This window comes from Euleptes europaea, chromosome 10, assembly GCF_029931775.1.
Source record: "Euleptes europaea isolate rEulEur1 chromosome 10, rEulEur1.hap1, whole genome shotgun sequence".
In the NCBI taxonomy this organism is placed as follows: Eukaryota; Metazoa; Chordata; class Lepidosauria; order Squamata; family Sphaerodactylidae; genus Euleptes; species Euleptes europaea.
Window position 1 is genome coordinate 49,957,642 of NC_079321.1, and position 19,581 is coordinate 49,977,222.

General features: G+C 39.0%; 1 protein-coding gene across 1 annotated transcript in view; it reads left to right on the forward strand.

The window, feature by feature from the left end:
* The first annotated feature begins 4,853 nt into the window (after nt 1–4,853).
* Nucleotides 4,854–19,581, forward strand: part of TTK (TTK protein kinase) — a 40,989-nt gene continuing 26,261 nt past the window's right edge. Inside the window, exons 1-7 of the mRNA XM_056856282.1 lie at nt 4,854–5,001; nt 8,516–8,741; nt 9,912–10,018; nt 15,871–16,014; nt 18,106–18,202; nt 18,290–18,371; nt 18,448–18,563. Coding sequence (XP_056712260.1) covers nt 4,860–5,001; nt 8,516–8,741; nt 9,912–10,018; nt 15,871–16,014; nt 18,106–18,202; nt 18,290–18,371; nt 18,448–18,563 — 914 coding nt within the window. The 5' untranslated portion in view covers nt 4,854–4,859. The remainder of the gene's footprint in view (nt 5,002–8,515; nt 8,742–9,911; nt 10,019–15,870; nt 16,015–18,105; nt 18,203–18,289; nt 18,372–18,447; nt 18,564–19,581) is intronic.

Here is a 19,581-nt window from a genome sequence, read left to right on the forward strand (position 1 = left end):
AAAGATTTGGATACCTTCTTGCCTTTGGAGGATTTCCTATAGGAGATAAAGTCTGTACTGGAGTATTCTGGATGTATCTAGCGTATGCCATTTGCTTTCCTTTGTAAACTGAATGTAGGCAACTTAATATTGTGTAATCTTACCTGACATTGGGAACGTCCATATTCTGTATTTCCAAGTACTGCTTGATTTATTAGAGAGTTGTCTGCTGGACCCATTCACGGGTGGACCGACATTATAACAACATAATCCAGAAGTAAGGGATTCATGCTATTGAAATGCAGATACGACAAATCTCTAAATATATACAGTTACCTGTTTATATACAATAGGTATAAAATCAAAGGGAAATAGAACTTTGTATATTTAAGCTTTTGAAAACATTTTAAACAATGAAACTGTAAGCAAACATTTTACCATAGTTTTGTCAAGATTTAGTTGGGCTGCCAGGGATTAGGTAAAACTGTCTCCGGGTAAATTTAGCTATGTGTTGGCTGGTCCATGTGAACTTTTATGGTGAAGCTGGGCATGAGTAAATTGAGGAGACCATGTTACCAAATCCCTGTCAGTTTAAACCCTGAGAGTTATTTGGTGGGGCCTGATGATGTACATTGAATAGTAGTACTACCACTAGGTATGTACGACATGCATGTATTCACAATCATATTGATTTGAAGCGATGGGCTGTTGACAAGACCAGAGTATCAAAAGAGCCAATATGGGATAGTGGTTAGAGTGTCAACTAGGATCTGGAGACTCAGGTTTGATTTCTTATTCAGCCATGGATGTTTGCTGGATGATCTTGGGCCAGTCAAACCTGCTCAGTCTAACGTATCTCATGGGTTTGGGGTAAAGATAAAATGGAGAAAAGGAGAATGCCACACTGCTTTGGGTCCCTACTGGGGACAAAGGCAGGATATGCCTGAAGTAAAATAATTAAATAAAGTCCACAGTAAAGAGTCACGTCGTTGTGCTATTCTAGTGGTGACACTATTTTAAGGTACAGATTGACATGGTTTTCAGGTGAAGATTGCCAAATCCACCACCAAATCAATTGTCAGAAAATGTATTGTCCCACCTTAATTAAATTGTGGAGTGTTTCAGGGAGGAAAATACCTTAGAAATTTTACTGTAATTATGAATGGAATTTTCTTATTTGCAATGACAGGAAGCAGGGAGTAGGAATAAATGGACAGTTCTCTCAGTAGAGACAAGTGTGAAGTTGGGTTCCACAAGGATTGGGACCGGTGCTATTTAATTTGTTCATAAATATTTTGTAAATGGGGGTGACCAGTGTAGTAAAGGTAGCCGTGTAGTATTTGCAAATAATACTAAATTATTCAGCATGGTGAAAACTGAAGCAGACTTCTCTAAATTGCATGAGTGGGTGGGGCAAATGAAGTTCAATGTGTACATTGGAACAAAAAGTCCTAATTTTAAGTAAATGTTTGAGACAGATCTTGGGGTTGTAGTGGCAAGCTCAGTAAAAACGTCAACCCAGCATGTGGCAACAGTGAAAAAGGCAAACTCCATGGTGGGAATTATTAGGCCAATCACTCACTCTCAGTCTAACCTACCTCACAGGGTAGTCATGAATATAAAATAGAGGAGAGGAGAATAACATAAACCACTTTGGGTGTCCATTGGGGAGAAAGGTGGGGTATAAATTAAGTAAATAAGTAAAAAATAGAGTGGAAGTTAAGTATGTGCCAAATGAGAAATGTAGTGCCCGTAGTGCCAATTATCACTTCCCCTCTCCAATTTGCATGTTCAGTAGTTAACACAAGCAGCCATGTGTAAAAGTCAAGAAGCCATATATCTGCAGCATATCTGTCCAGAAGAAAGCAGTTTGCTAATGATCGTTGTATGAGTCCACTTATTTAATTAGTGTAATTGCATTCCTTCAAGAGATGTTGCATGGCATGAGACTGTAGTGTAGGTTTCAAAACTGTTGGGAAAGATGGGGCTACTGATGTGAGCTAGCACTTAATCAGTGCATTAATTATTGAAATGGAAGATTTCCCAGTTACCACCTACCTGTAAATCACTTCCTCCAGCCTATAAATTATTCCCTAATGCCAGGTAGATAGTTGCCTGTGGTTACTCTGTAGGGAAAGAAAAGAACTTTGCATGTGTGTCGAGTGTTTGCAGTCTTGGCACTCAGATAACTGATCGTTGTTGGCACATATTTAGTTCTCCCCCAAGTCCTGGCTTTTCTGTAGTTAGAGGTGGTGGAGCTTAAGGCTGCCTTTCTCTTGTGTAAAGTTCTGGAATTTAAACCTTCCTGAACTTTAAGCGTTTTCAAACCTTTAGACCTAATTCCAGATTTGGGTGGGTGGGTGTGCAGGCAGTAGTTGTTATTTTGGGACTAAAAGACATTCTGTGTATGATCAGAGGCATGTATTCCTTTGTGCAGGAAACTTGATAGAAAGGTAGCTTGCAATTAATGAATGAAACTAAGACTTCATTTTTCTGCTCCTGCCCCCTTCCCACCTACTTCTGATTCAAATTTCCCATTCTGTATAGAAGAGGCAACCCCAAAATAGTATAAATCTCACTCCAGTTCTTTCCAGTATTCTCACTTATTGTGGGCATCAAAGAGGAATAAGCGAGAGACCCAGGGGGGAAAGGTGATAGAACAGAGGAGAAGAGACTGAATTTGGTCAGGAGGGGTTAACAGGTTTCCTTTCTCCCATTCCTTCCCAGGTAATTTGGGAGAAACTCTTGCACATTTTCTCTTGTACCTCGCAACAGAAAGTGCTAGAGACCTTTTTTAAAATGAAAAATGGGAATTCAAGGTTGGGTGGGATATGTGGGATGCCTGCCATTCATATTTTTTATAGGTGCCTCTTGCATCCATGTAAAACTGACTAGTCACTATTATGATATTTCAAAATGCTGAGAAACTATTTACTCCCTGAAATTTAAAGCAGGGCATTTGTTAATTAAAGAATCATAGGGCTGAATTGATTTTGTAAATAAGCTTGAGTCAGTCTCTCATGCATTAACCCACACATGTACCATCCCTACTCTACCAAGCAAACTAACCTACCCACCTCATCCAAATGATAACAAACTACAAGCAGAGAGCAAGAGCTTAAATACATTCCATGAGATTTAAACCTTTATAATTGAAATAAAACAAAACAGTCCAGATGGTGCGTCAGAATTCTTAAAACGACATGCTACAGAAAGAAGCACTAAAGCATGGGCAGCCCATTCCTGAAAGGGGGGTTTAAGCTCCTTAGGAGCTGGCATGACCCTGTGCAGCATAAGGGCCACCTTGTCACAGAATAAGGTGGCATCTACGCTGGTGTGGGGCGTACGGAAAGCCCATGCCGGTGGTGGTGGAGGGTTCCTGGGGGCGGACCAACCTTTGGGCAGCTTCCTAACCCCATTTACCCCGGGAACACCCCCTTGAGCTGTGGCAGGCGGCTCCACCTTTAGCCTCATTTTGTTCAATGGGTCGTTTCCCCCCTTTTAAATATTTTTATTTTTTAAATCTCTCTGTGGCGGCTGGGAAGCCTCTGAGGAGGCGGCATGGCTCGGCTGCTCCCAGACTCTGCGGTTCTACCCTCCCCTTCAGGATTACGCTCTTGTCCATAGAATTGGAGGGGGGGGATTTGGCTAGAATAGTAATTTTTGTTAATTGTTTTGTAAAATTTGTTTTAGTTAAGACTAATATTGTTTTTGATAGAAAAGCTTGTAACTTTTTAAAATTAAAGCCTATCAAAATACCTGTTAATTACGAATTGTCTAATTTCTTCTACCTAACTATAAAATCTTTCCAGTTGGTTAAGGAGTGGATTGTACAGAGAGAAATGTGGCAAGTCTTCAAGGTGGCCTTACACTGTTTCAACAGATGGGACTGATGCAACTTCTGTTCACATCTTGATATGTCATAAGAAGATTGCTAACTTACTATTGTGCCAGCAAACTGGCACATGCATGTACGATTGTGTCATGTCCTCAGAAAAGTTGTTTGACTGGCTGACTGGGACATACAAAATGTTGTACTTTTTTAAAAACTAGGGAAAGGGCAAATGGTAGATTCGTACTTGCGAAGATAATTAACTTTTTACTCATTTAAAATTTTATTTATTTTATTTAAAGCATTTATTAGCTGCTTTCCTACCTTGTAGAACTCAAGGTGACTTACAGTGTAAATAAAACAACAATTGTAAAAAACACATAAAATACCACAATTTAAAATATCAGTTAGAATTGCCAATAAATAAAATTGATATTCGTCAAAGTCCTAACTAAAGTCTTAACTAAAGTCCTAACTAAAATGGTCTTCAAATGCCTCCTGGAGATCAAAAGTGTGGGAGCCAGGTGCACCTCCCCATAATCGTGGGGCTGCCACTGAAAAAGCTCTCTCTTGTGTGCCCACCAGAGAAGCTTCTTTGATCTGTGGGACAGTCAGGAGGGCTGCTCCTAGGCAGGAACGCACGGGAGAAAAGGGTTGTACTGGCCATGTAGAACCATGTCAAGCTTTAAAGGACAAAACTATCACCTTGAATTAGGCTCGGGAGTGGATCGGTAGCCAGTGTAATTGCTGTAGTGTCAGGGTCACATGCTCCCAGTAGCTGGCCCCAACAAGCTGTCTAGCCACAGCATTCTGCGCTAGCTGCAGCTATCCTTTTAGGCAAATTAAAGCACCTAAAAATAGCATTAAGAAAAACCCAAGTCTACTTAATACTGTTTTTTCATGTGTTTTCATTGCAGTTTGAAATTAGAGCAAAGTACTGAAGACGGGTTACTTTTTTCTCTCAGAGCTGTTAGATACGGTACAAATTTAATGACTTTGCAGGAGAAAACTGTCTTAAACCTTATTTTTTTCTATTCTCTCTTTCAAGATGGAGGAAGATGAACTGAGTGAAAGAGAACTGTTTGTCGCTTCTATTATGAGCAGAGTTAGAGACTTGAAAAGCAAATATAAAAATGAGGACACCGTTACAGATGAGCTTAATTTTACCAAAGTATCAGCTGATACAACAGGTACGTAATATTTTGTTTTGTATATTTGTGAACTAAGTTAGTGATTTGACATGAACAGTACGTAGTTACTGCTTATCTATGGCTAAAATTTCAAGGTGAAATAGTGAATTAGTTACATTTACTTTTATTAAATACAAAAATAAATCTGATTACACCTTCATGGAACACTTCAGATGTATAAACAAATAATGTTTGTTATATAAATCAGCCTCGGTCTCAACATGCTCCTTTTTTTTCGTCACAAACTAACTCTCCCTTGGTTTGTGGTAAGGCCATAGATTGCTGTCCAAACTGGAAAACTCATAGACTGCCATCCAAACCAGAATTGAAACCCATTGTTTGATTAAGTTTTACAACTCTGGTTTGGAGGACCAGTACTACCATAGAGTTTCCTACTATGTTTGAACTGGCAAACAGTTCACTCATGTTATGCCAAACAATGTCTTGACATTGCATACTAATCAATTCTATAAGGCCATCTTCTGTAACATGGCTTTTTAGAGGAGTTTCATCTGTGCACCCAGCTTGCTGGGGGTAAAGGGAAGATGACTGGGGAAGGCACTAGAAACCACCCCTTAAAACAAAGTCTGCCTAGTAAACGTCGGGATGTGACAACACCCCATGGGTCAGGAATGACCTGGTACTTGCACAGGGGACCTTTACCTTTACTTTTCCCCCCCATCTGTGTGTGTTTTGTAACATTTTGCTTAAATTGTTTCATTGAGCCTGAAATGAACAAAGAGTTCTGTAATTTTGCAGAGCTATCCTTTGGTATTTCTCTTTGCTTTTTGCTGCCTTAACACAGAACAAAAGTCTCATATGTTCCTCTGTCACTCTAGTGAGTGTAGTTACTATAGGGACTTAAGCTCTCAGATCTTGCAGGTAAGGTGAATCCCCCACCCCATTCTAGTTATCAGAGTGCCCTTGTTGATCATTTGGCAAGGGAGTTGTCTCTGTTAGCATTCTCATAACTAATAAGGGGAAGCTTTCATAACAGACAGATTCCAAAGGGATAACCATGTCTCAAAGTCTAAACTGTGATCAATCGTGTGGCACCTTGAAGAATAAACACGTGTGTTTTTGGCATAGGCTTTTGTGAGCTAGAGCCCACTTTGTCAGATGCATTGAGTTGAAAAAATATATATCCATAATGGTACAAACAAAAGAAAGGGTAGGGGGAAGTGGCATTTATAAAATTAGATTGTCAAGCAAACCTAGAGACAAGTGTTACATAGCTATGCATAACGCTTATGAAAATCTTGTTTGAGAATCTTGCATGAAAACGAAGTATGAATCATGTTTTCAGATTGGCTGGGCATAGTAATTTAACACACCTTCCCCTTGCGTTACCTGATCTTCTCATTCCGTAATTGCATCTTTCTCTTCCCGCCCTTCTTTTGTTTGTACCTGTGTGTATACATTTCAGCCAAGTAAGGATATTCATGCACTTGGAAAAGTGGGCTGTGGGCTAGCTCACAAAAGCTATCATAACAAATTGAATCTTTTAAGATGCCATAGTGCTTTTTATAAACACGTTCTCAAAAATGTGCCCAGGATGGAAATTGTACTTAATTCTGTTGGCTAATTTTGCATTGAGGGGAAAGCAAGAAACTGACCTGGTACAATGTACTTTTCTGATGTTATTGTTAGAAGTTATATTACGTTGCTAGAAGTAGAGAGTTCTAAAAAATTCCAGAATCAGTGAAAAGCTTGTTGAAGTGTAAAACGTTTTATTTAACCTTGTGTGCAAAATGTCTAGAATTCATCACCAGCACTTTCATTGTTACTTTCACACTTGGGAACAGGCACAATCCTGTGCATATTTAATTGGAAATAAGTCCCATTAAGTTTAGTGGTGTTTACTCAAGCTGTGTGCTCATAGGATTTTAACTTTCTGTACCATCATTCAAGTTTATGCCCCAACTACAGATGCTGATGAGAAAGAAATCAAAAGCTGTTATGCAAGTGTCCAGGAAGAATTTGATCACACACCTAAACCTTAAAGATGTACTGATAATCATAGGTGACCGGAATGCAAAAGTAGGAACCAAACCAGAATCAAATATTGTCGGCAGATTTGGGCTAGGAGCACAAAATGAAGCAGTAGAGCGACCCATAGAATTCTGTGAAGACAACAATTTGTTCATTGCAAACACATGTTTAAGGCAACCAACTAGACGATTGGGCATCACCAGATGGCCAGTATAAAAATAAAATAGATTACATAATTGGAAGCAGAAGTTGGAGAAGCTCAATTCTGTTTGCTATATCAACACCAGGAACTAACCGTGGTGCAGACCATGAATGGTTAATATCGAAAATTAGAATAAAGCTGAAGAAAAACACCAAAACATTCATAGTGCATAATTGTTGTATTAAGGCATTTAAATGCTGCATTTCTGCCCAATTAGGGCCCTCAAGATGCCGAACAATTAAAAAGACATTAAAATCAACTTTTAAAAACAATACATACATAAAATAATACATATACTATTAAAAATAACCGTGGAGTCAATAAGTATACACCAGATAAAACAAAAATCTTAACCTGCTGGCAGAAGACAAATTGAGGGAGATAGACAAGGTCACTAGTGAGGGAATTTCAAAATTTTGGTGCCATGACCAAGAAGGCCCTTCCCTGGGTTGCCTCCCATCTAGCTTCAGATGATGCGGGCACCTGAAACAGGGTTCCCAAAGATGACCCTAATGGGATGAGTAGATAGTTCTTAAGGTGTGCAGGTCCCAAGATGTACACAGGTTTAAAGTTCAGTGCCAGCATATTGAATTGGATCTGTATTCTGGAATCCAGACCAGACGGATCAAGATTGGAGAGATATGGTCCCTTACAATCTACTCCAGACATTCTCGCAGCAGCTTTCTGAACCAACTGTAGTCTCCAGACACTCTTCAAGGGCAGCCCCAAGTAGAGCAAGTTGCAGTAAGCCTGTCTTAGTTTGTGCCAATTGGAAAAAGAAGAAAAAAGAAGTTAAATAGAAAAACCATCAATTTTGTATTAAAGATACTAGGCAAAGTACTGCCACATTTGTTTATCAGTGGGCTTAGTTATCCTGCTATGACACCGAAAGCTGTCTAGAAGATCTAAAAGTTGTACGTGTGTGTTGGTGTTGTACTTAAGTAGTACTTGCAGACTGTCTTGCATAGTTATTCAAAGGCCTTTTAAATAAAAGGCAGCTGAAGCAATACTAAAAATGTTGCTTCAAAAAGCACCTAACTCATTCTGAAAGATAAAATATTTCCCAAGGTGGGGGTAGTGAAATGTCCTATTTTTCCATTGGAGGAACATGAGGTCAGAAGGTGCGGATTCTGAAACCAAAATAAATTTAGAGTGCTTTCCCTGACTAGCTATTACATAGTCACTCCATTCTAAGGCCATTCATTTCAAGGGTTTTAGACTGGAGTGATTCTGTGTTGGATTGTAGTCTATTAAGAGTGGGACCAATATTTCTGCTCTGTTTAACTAAATATTAAGAGTGCCTTTCTCTTGTTTTCTTAGATAATTCTGGAACTGTTAATCAGATTATGATGACTGCAAATCATCCTGAAGATTGGTTGAGTTTTTTACTTAAACTGGAAAAAAAGGATATTCCTCAGACTGACATTGACTTATTGAATAGATTAATTGGCCGTTACAGTCAAGCAATTGCAGCATTGTCTGCAGAACAGCATAGCCAGGATGAAAGTTATGCTCGCATCCTGGTGAGATTTGCAGAATTGAAAGCGTAAGTATCAGAGAACTGACGTGAATGCGATATATGAATTTGTAGGCATCACAAGACACGGTTCATGCATTTGTTTAATTTATCTAGAACTTGCACTATTGATAAACTGAGTTTTTGCAGCCATAAAATAATTTTAGGTAGTCCAGTTTTTATGGTGATTTTTTTTCCAAACTAGCTAAGCATGTGGCTCTTGTAGAAAGTGTCATCATGACGTGGCACCTCCCATGCCAGGTATAAGGTAATCTAATGTTGGTGATCTTGGACCATAACAAATTGAATTATTTGTTTTGACTGAATTGTTTTAGATTAATTGCTAACCCTGTTCTAATTACCAACTTTTCTTCTGGTTAGTGAAAGAAGCAACTTCCATAATCCAGTTCTCTCCCACATAAGTAAATGTACATATATATATCAACAAAAAAAAAATCTTGCATTTGCTACCAAATAGCTTTTGATAACAAGTTGAAACTGAATGTCAGACAGTTTCTGAGGTGGCAGACAGGTGAATATTTACTTGGTTTATAGTCCACAGTCCACCTTTCTTGCTGAGATGCAAACTGCTCAGGCTGTTACGCTGAGAAAATATTGTATATATTTACTTCCAGTGAATAGATTTCTGGATTTCAAAAGCCTAAGGGTGGCTTGCTACAAAATTACTGTCCTTAGGAAAACTTTTCAGATAACATTGAGCAAAGTCATTGTGGTCACTATATGTGCATGAGCTGATCAGTCAATCAAACTACTTCATGCTCTAATCTACTTGGTCTTGCTCCTGCTTACTTTCCTTTTGAAACCAGCCCCTAGGGTTGCCAGATGACCACATAGTATGTCTGCAGAATGGGGGGTGGGTCGGTACTCTTATTATCTGTCCAATAGAAACTTATAAGGGTGCCCCTTTCAATACTGTAGGATAGAGAAAAATAATGACAACAGACCTTTGCTGATTATTTTAAACAAATAAAAGTGTCTGCGTTATTTTTGGACAGATGATTTCTTGGTATCTCTTGAGAAGATTTTGTATAAAGATTAGATCACTGATGGGGAGAGTTATAATGGTAGAGGCGGGTATAAAGTTTCCTCCTGTAATACATTTTGCTGTCCAGTTGTATGGCCTTTTCTGTACCCTTAAATACTACTATTTCCAACTGAAGTCAGTATTATCCTTTGCAGTATTCAAGACCCAGAAGAGGCACGTGACCAGTTTCATCTTGCTAGACTGAACTGCAAGAAATTTGCTTTTGTGCATGTAGCTTTTGCCCAGTTTGAACTCTCACAAGGTTTGTAAAAATCTGTTTACTTTTAAATTTAGAATGGCTTTTCCAGTATGAGCTATATGCCTTCTATAAAAAATGTAGTTTTGGCATATTATGGCAATACTAACCTCTGGTGGGGTTTCAGGGCAGGAGACGTTGGGAGGTGGTTTGCCATTGCCTTCCTCTGCATCACGACCCTGGAATTCCTTGGAGGTCTCCCATCTAAATACTTGTCAAGGTTGACCCTGCTTAGCTTCTGAGATCTGACGAGATCATGATAGCTTGGGCTATCCAGGTCAGGGCACTAACTTCCCTAGCATTGGCATAATATTCCTCAGAAAGCCAAACTTTTGAAAAACCAAAGAAAGAAAAGCGTCACTAGAAAAACAAGAAAAGTGCCACATTTGTATGTTACTACTGTGGCAATTAAGAGAATTTGCTCCATAATTTTAGTTGTTATATTCATAGGAAAGCTTGCTATTGCCCAAAGAGTTCTTGTTATTATATGTACATATGGAAGTATTTTATTTGAGTGCTGCTTTATGACAAATGACAATGAATATCTACATTATTTCAGAGATTTTCCTAGTTTTGTGACACAGCTGTCACATTTAGGCATTTTGATTATGCCTAATTAAACACAACGGCACATGTCACATATCAAACACCATAGTATACTCTTTAATTTGTGTAACGTTAACACAGTAGATTTTCACCACTTGCAGATTTATGACTTGTAATGTTACTTATTCACGGTCTGTGGTCGGACCATGTGATGCAGCCAGCCTTGAGAATCTAACCTCTGTGTTTTGTGAAGAGTACGTGCCAATGTTCAGGCCCCACCCCCTGCTTTTGCATGATCGCTGGTTTGTCAGCCCTATGCCAATGTGTGGAGGAAGTGTATCCAGCTGGGACTCGTGCAAATGTCAAAAGTCTGCTGTGTATCAATTTTGCAACAACATTAAGCACAGTATATAGTCATTGTAACTGTCATTGGTGTGAGATGGGATTTATAGTGCTTGCAGTCTATATGAATGCCACTTACAGTAGAATTACAAAACACTGTGAAGGGCACCAGTCGGGTCCCTTCTTGACTCTAAATCATACCTCAGAAGCTGGAAGCTTTGTTTATTGCAAATGTGTTTGTTGCCATATTGCTGGTACTTCAGTACCTTGGGTTAGATCCAGCACAAGGACTGTGGATCTTCTCAGCTTTCCCCTCCTCTGATAGTCCTTTCCTACCATAGGGAAGTTTATGCCTAGGGTCGTGGGACTCACCCAGAATAATAGCCACATGAGTCAAAAGGCTACACTCTGTGCACGAGGGAGTGCTTTCACCCTCTTCCCTACTGCAACCTTTTGACCAGCATGGCTGTTTCTCTAGGTCAGTTTCATGACTGGGTATAACTTTCCCTGGGTCAGAAAGGACCACTAGGGGCAGGGGAAAGCTGGGAAGATCTATGCCTGTCGGCACCTCCCACTTACCAATTGCTAGAGCCAACCTAAAAAAATGATCAGTAAGTAAGAAAAAATGATTCACAGTGGGTAGCCGTGTTAGTCTGTCTGCAGTAGTAGAAAAGGGCAAGAGTCCAGTAGCACCTTAAAGACTAACAAAAATATTTTCTGGTAGGGTATGAGCTTTCGTGAGCCACAGCTCACTTCTTCAGATACAGTTAGAATGTGAATCCATCTGTCTTTAAGTAGAGGAGAGTGAATTCAGACAAGCATTAGTATGTAAATGTTAACAGTATGTAAATGTGAATAGCAGGCATGCTGGGATTAGGTGTGGTATGCAGAAGAGTCTGTGATGTCCAGGGGAGAGATGGGTGTGGAGAAATCAGCATTGGTAATGAGCCATGAATGCAAGGTCTTTATTCAGTCCAGGTAAATGCATTGTCTTTAGTTTGAATATCAACTGTAATTCAGCAGTTTCTCTTTCCAATCTCCCTTTGAAATCCGCTACTCTTAAATCTGCAAAAGAATGTCCTGGAAGGTTGAAATGTTCTCCCACTGGTTTTTGAATATTGTGGTTTCTGATGTCAGACTTATGTCCATTTAATCTTTGTCTAAGAGACTGACCTATTTGTCCAATGTAGGTTGTGGAAGGGCATTGCTGGCATGTGATGGCATAAATCACATTAGAAGATGAGCAGGGGTATGAACCTGAGATAGTATGGCTGACATTGGTGGGTCCAGAGATGATGTTCCTAGAATCTATATGAGGGCAAAGTTGGCACCTTGGTTTGTAGCAGGCCTTGGTGCTAGAGTCCATGTTCCTGTTAAGTAGTTTATCATCATGGATGAGAAGTTTTTTTAGGTTAGCTGGCTGTCTGTAAGCAAGAAAGGGACGCCCCCCCCAGTGCTTCAGCGAGGGAAGTGTCACAATCCAGCATTGGTTGTAGGTCCTTAATAATACGTTGGACTGGTTTTAGTTGGGAGCTATAAGTGACAACCAGAGGTGTTCCGTTGTCATTCTCTCCGGGCTTATCTTGTAGTAAGATGTGCCTGGGTATCATTCTGGCCTTCTCAATCATCTTTCTCACCATATCAGCAGGATATTGTAGTTGCAAAAATGTTTGCTGTAGGTCTCTCAAGTGTGTTTCTCTGTCTGAAGGATTGGAGCAGATGCGACTATAGCGTAGGGCTTGGCTATAGGCAGTGGATTGTCTGATATGGTTGGGGTGGTGGCTGGACGCATGTAGATACATTTGTCGATCCATCGGTTTCCGGTACAATGTGGTGCTTGTGTGTCCCCCGTGGATCCGTACTGTGGTGTCTAGGAAGTTGATTTCTTGTTCGGAGTAATTCATAGTTAGATTGATGGTGGGGTGGAAGTTGTTGAAAGCCTGGTGAAATCTTTCAAGGGCTTCTTTGCCATGAGTCCAGACAAAGAAAATGTCACCATGAATCTCGAGTAAAGGAGAGGTGCCAGTGGGTATGAGTTCAGAAAATGTTGTTCTAGATCTGCCATGAAAATGTTGGCATATTGTGGAGCCATGCGAGTGCCCATGGCAGTGCCATTGATTTGAAGGTATAAGTCCTTACCAAACCGGAAATAGTTGTGAGTGAGAACAAACCTGCAGAGTTGTATAGCCAGATCTGCAGTGTTGTTTGCCTCATGCAAAATATATATTTAAAATGTATAACTTGGAGCATTTTAGCAAATGCTTAGTTATAGTAGGTTAGTATTTTTTGAGGTTTATCATTTCCCCCTTCAATTAAGCAGTAAGATTTTTATCATGTTGCTGTTTGGTTATTTGTATTATTTCAAAGGTTGTATAATGCATGCATTGTAATGTGTGATAATGCTTGGGGCCTTTACCAAGTATTAAGGCTTTTTGTCAAGTTTGGTGGTTGTGTATAGCAGTACTTTCTGACTGATCACGAGTGGGGAAGAAGGTAATTTCCTGAGCTGAAGAGTTTTGTGGCTAGTGTCATGTTTTAAGGAAAGGTTTGTTTTCTCTGCTTTTTCTGGGCAGTTTTCAGATTTCATAATGCATGTTCATGGTGATTTGTGTTTTACATTTCCATCAATATGTTTGAGGTTTTTTTTCCTTTACTCAAAAACTCTGCTCCGATATCTTAAGTTTTTAATGGTTATGTGATGAAATGATTGGTGGGATAGCTGTATGTATGCTTAAGCTTGATATTAATTTGTAAAGTGAATCTTTGAGGGAGTTTTTTCCCCCCATTTCATGGCAGGCATGTGCTCATACACAATGGATGATCCATTTAACAGCCCACCCCCCACCAAAGTTCACCTCAGTAGACACTCATATGGAATGTTTGTGACTAAGTTATACACAGTAGGAGCCTGTTCTAATTTGGTATCTAGCCAACTGTTTATACACTAGAAAGTAATGCAACAGTGCATGCAGAGGTAGACAGATTGTCTTCACCCTGTAAGAACAGAATGAGTGCCTACAGTGATGGAATATTGCAGAACCAGCCACATCTGTCTGTATTAGCATTTTAAGAAGTCAGTATTTCCCATGTGGTAAGGTGATAGTGTTCTGGATAGCCCCAGGCTAGCCTGATCTCATCAGATCTCAGAAGCTAAGCAGGGTCAACTCTGGCTAGTATTTGGATGGGAAACCTCCAGGAAATACCAGGGTTGTGATGCAGAGGCAGGCAATGGCAAACCACCTCCCAATGTCTCTTGCCCTGTGGGGTTGCTATACATCAGCTGTGACTTGATGGGGGGGAAGCTGTCAGTCTGTATTCTGTCATCTGTCATATGGTGTGGAAGAGTCAAGTGGTTTCCTGTGGGAAAGTTGGTGTGCAAAATTTCAACAGATTTCTTTGTGTGCAAAATTTTGTTGATTTGATGCAGAATAACTGACCCACCCTCAACACCTGCATTATGTACAATTAATCTGGTGGCAGTACAATATGGTTAAGGTCCTATCAACTTATTTGCAGCTGTTTTGTTGGGATATATTGGCCCACAATGTGTATAAAAACATTTTAATGAGTTTTTTGCATATACCAACTTAACTGATTTTAAATCAATTCACATTAAACAGCATAAATTACCTTTAATTTGATCAGGGAATGCCAGCAGTACAACCATTTATAATGGAGTAATAAATGTTTTACTGAAAAAATGTTGGTTATTTGTCTCCCCATCCCTGCATCTGTTGTAAGCTGGGCAATGTAAATTACGATTTTGGATTAAAGATTTTCATACTCAATATTGCACCACAAATTTCCCATGGAACTTCTTACCACTTGCTGTTCCACAGTTGTGGGTGGAAAGATCTCTGGTGAGTAGGATTTGATGAACATGATTGAACATGTCTAACTTACAAAGTTTACTTTGCAGATGAACGGTCTAGTATTCTTGCCAGTTCTGTTATCCTGGGTATTCTTTCTTGGGTCTCTAAGAAGGTCATGGTGGCAAATATGTTTTGGCTTTCCCAAGTGGTGGTATTGCTGCAAGTGAAAGAATGAAATGGACAAATAGTTTCTGACACATCATGTTGATGTTGTAGTTACTACATTTTGAGCAATATGGAATAAGACTGTTGCAGCTATTGGTGGCTTAAATAATTGAGTGTGGAATTATCTGGCATGGAAGGAGGCACTGAGAAATCGAAGCCTTGCACAAGAAAAACAATACAATGATTATACGAAGTAGCAACATAGTCTTCAGGCTGGGGAGGGCGGGGCAAAGGTGCAATAAAATAAATATATAAATAAATAGGCAAGAACATTTGTGGTAGCTGTGCTGATACTGATCTAGTGTTGCATTTTGCTTTTCACAAGATTTCACACTCCAAAAAAGTTTGTCGAGTAATTGCTGTTTCAACATAGCGTTCAACAGTATGTTCTTTTGTAGAACTGTTGCAGTGAACTCTTTGGAAAAGTTCCTGATTTATCTGGAGTTTTAAAATATCAATAAGTGATGCAGATTCTCCTAGATCTGCAGCATGACATTAGGATAATAAGAAATTCGTGTTATTAAGAATCAGAGATTGTCTTTTGCTCCTGAGCGAAGTTAATTTCTGCTAGAGCCTATGGGTACTGGCAAATGTTTGTGTGCCAACATATCAAAAAGGATGACACTGCATTTAGTTTTCAGAGGCAGCGTTCAGAGACACTGCATTGTTTTTCTGACTGCTTTTATTCCTTTTCCAGTACTAACGTGGTATCTGTGTTCAGTATTGTTTCTCCCCCCCCCCATGAGTTCATAATATGTAAGTTTGTGGATGGAGAAGACATATGCCCTTTTGTAATTTCCAAAAAATCTACATGAACACCCAAATCTTGTTGTTTGCCTTCAAATGCTTATGCATATGTAATAAATTATGCAAATGATTTCTTTAATGTCTTACATTATGCTTGGTCTGTAAGCATATTTTATTCTGTACTAGGAAATATTAAAAAGTGTAAACAGCTCCTTGAAAAAGCTGTAGAATGCTTGGCAGTTCCCCCAGAAATGTTGGAAATTGCTCTGAAAAACTTAAGTTTGCAAAAAAAGCAGCTGCTCTCGGAAGAAGAGAAAGAGAATTTGGCAGGTAAGTCTTTAAGAGAACTCTCTCGCTTTATAACCATTATAGTTTCTTGGATTGAATCTTGAGGGTTAATTAATCTTGAGGGTGCAAACTTCAGCAGTGCTATGCAAGCCTTCTTCTGTATGCCAAATTACATTGTAATGTAGGCTCTGAACCTTCCCTGCAGTTTGAAATACGCAATTTGAAATACATACCTTGATCGTACTAATTTTGAAGGGAAAGGCTAGCACATTTAATGGCTTTACTAAAGGATAATTTAATGCTGATTTGAGCTTTTGTTATGCATAAATGTCTACATGCCATCGTTAGCAGAGTGGCACCCTTCTAAGCACATTGACTTCAGTGGGCTTAGAAGGATGAAATTCTGTTTAGGATTGCACTGTGAATTACATATTTACTTTACTTTAATGATACTGTTCACAAGGCCAATTCGGCCCTGAGCAGTGTGAATTACATATTTAATATGCATTGCATTCAAAGATATCCTGCTTATGTCAAGGTGTACCTTCCTCCTCTCCCAGTGCTCTGGTATATGATGATGAAAGGAAGGAGAAACAAGGGCTCCATTAATTGGAAAAGAGGGAATTCATTTCATTGGCATACTTTGTTCCTTTCTGAGCCATTTCCTGGCTGGAGAACATGATACCAGAATGGGGAAGTTAGGTTTTGTCCCCTCTGTTTGCTACCTTGCCCTTATTTTCTCAAACAAGGCAAAGGAGAGATGCCGCAGAGGGAAAGATGTATGTATTGCTACAATTGTAGAATTCTGTATACAAGCAATGAAAATGTTGTCATGAAAAAATTAATTTCTTTAACCAGTATAAACTATGCAGATATGTTTTAATTTTACCTATTTTGTATAGTTCTGAAGTCTTTCCCTATCTAGCATAATTTCTTGGTGCCAGTATCTACAGATTAAAAGTTTCTTACAAATGCTGCTAAGTAAAGAGGAAATAAGAACCCAACTGACAGATTTTGAAAAATTAGCATTAGCTGATGAAAATTATATACTCTGTAATATTTATGACTGGCTATTGCAGGTTAGGAGTAAATGGCTGGAAAAAAATTCAAAGCTCTGGACAAAAGATCTGAGAGCTCCAGAAAATCCAGAGGTTTGGGCATTCGTGTTAAAAAGTGGCTTAACTTTTCCTGTTAACATCTCTGCCAAAGAAAATTTAATAAAAATTGTTCCAATGGCACCTGTCACCCTCTAAATTGGCGAACATTTATGAAGGGGCTAAAGGGGATATGTGGAGCAGCTAATGCAAATTTTATACATTTATTTTATTTATTTATTTTCATATTTCTAGCCCGCCCTCCTCCGACCAGGCCGGGCTCAGGGCGAGTTACAACATTAAAATTTCCAATATAACAATAAAACTGTAAAATATATAAAACCATAAAACAACCCAATTAATTTAAAAGATGGACATTTATGGTGGAAATGCAGCAGAGTGGTAGAATTCTGGAATATGATTGCTACGGTGATCTCACAAGGTATAAAGAAAGAGTAACCGTTATCCCCTAAGGTTTCATTGTTGAATTGCATGGATTTCCTTCCGGAAAAAGTCCATGAGTTTGTGGTTAATGCAGTAAAATCGGCAAGGTTAATACTTGCCCAAGATTGGAAGAAAAATATAATCCCGAAGGAGGAGGAGTGGCTGGAGAAGCTGACAGAGTGTATTCATCTGAGTAAACTAACTTATCTTTTCCATGGCCAAAAGTCCGAAAAGTTTGAAAAATTGAATTTTTTTGTCTAGAATGCACAGTTAGTTCGAACTTGTATATTTTTATGTTGATGTATTTAGTAATTTGTGTTCTAGACCTTTAATTTTATTTAGTTTAATAAAGTATTTAAAAAAATTAAAAAATAAAATCTAATCCTTGCTAAAAATGGAGAATAAACTTTTAAAAAGAAGCTTTCATGACTAGTGGTATGAACTATATCTTATTAAATTAAAACCTAGTTTGAGCAGTTTCATTTTAATCAACGTTTTAGACTGTTAGGTCTCTCAATTTTTTCCATTTTTGCTTTTGGTAAAATATTGTCATAGCTAAGTTTTAATTTTCTCTTCATAAATTACTTAATTACAGCACCATGTTCACAAAACATACCTGGAAGTTTCCTGAATAGGAAGAAAACCATTGATTCTGGGGAGATCATTGGCAGTGGCCCCAATGTTTGTCTGGGGTGAGTTATATAAAACACCCATTGAATTATTTAGATTCCATTTCTAACTGCTGGCAGACATAGAATATCCCACCTTTTTCTTTTCAGGCAGAAACATGAGTCTCCTCAGCAGGCTGAATTTGTCCTGGGTGAACGCAAACCCTTGAAGCTATTAAACCAATCTAACCAGGTAGACTTATCTACATTTATGTATTACATGCTTGTTATTTGTGCATCCGTTAAATTCCTTTATGTTTATTGTTTAGATGTGTCCTTTTGGGAGAGTTCCTATTGGATTAGTAAATGATGATGAAGATGATGATGATGATACAGATGATTCAGTGAAGACAGATATTTCTTACATGACTAATGTCATAAAGAGGTAAGTTAAAGTTAGTGAAAAATACTTGTATTTCTGTTGCTTCTATTGGTAGCTTGGTGTAATAGAATAGAAATATTTGGAATACTGCCTTTTTGGAGTACGAGCAAGTTGCTGTCCGGTGTCCTTTGATGTGTGGAGGAGTATAGGTGGTTCAGAATCTGGGAGGTGCACACTGGCCTCCTATTGTATGTACTGGCTAGCATACTACAATCTACACATACCCAAAGAACAGCTGGAAGAAGGAGTAGGGTTCTGTTGAGTTTTGTAGTAGTCCACTCCCACAAAATTGTCTCCCTCGTCTGTCTCCCTCTTTCACTGTCTTTTCACCAACAGGTGAAGACGACGTTTTAGTTTCATCTGTAATACCACCAATAAGAGTTATTGGCCTTCTTTCTAGGGTTATTTGTTTGTGTGGTTTTAATTGATTTATATATTTTAACGGTTTAAATGTTTTGATTTTTTTGTGTTCACTGCCTTGTGCAGCCTGATTAGGATGAAAGGCAGCATTAAAATGTAAAAAAAACCAAATGATTTGTTCAAAATGCTCAGCAGAAGTTAATTATTCTTTGTGCCAGGGGTCCCCAACCTTTTTCAGCCCGAGGGTACCTTTGTAATTCTGACATGGCATGGGGCCACAAAATGGCTGCCGCAGCTTACCTTCAGTCACACAGTGAAGATCCTTGTGTTGTGGTGGCAGCTGCCGCCAAAGCAACATTTTAAAAAATTTGTACAGCCAATCAGAATCCTTGCTTGGCAAAAGCCCCACCCAGTTTCTAAAAACACTTGGTGCTAGGAAAGGTGTTGGGCACCATGTTGGGGACTCCCACTTTATGCTTATACTGCAGAAGTAGTACTTGAAACTTTGTACAGTGATGTTAAAAAGTTTTGTTGCTTCAATTTGGTGGTGGAAAGTGCCATCAAGTAGCGGCGGACTTATGGCAACCCATAGGGTTTTCAAGGCAAGAGATGAACAGAGGTGGTTTGCCAGTGCCTGCCTCTGCTTCGCAACCCTGGACTT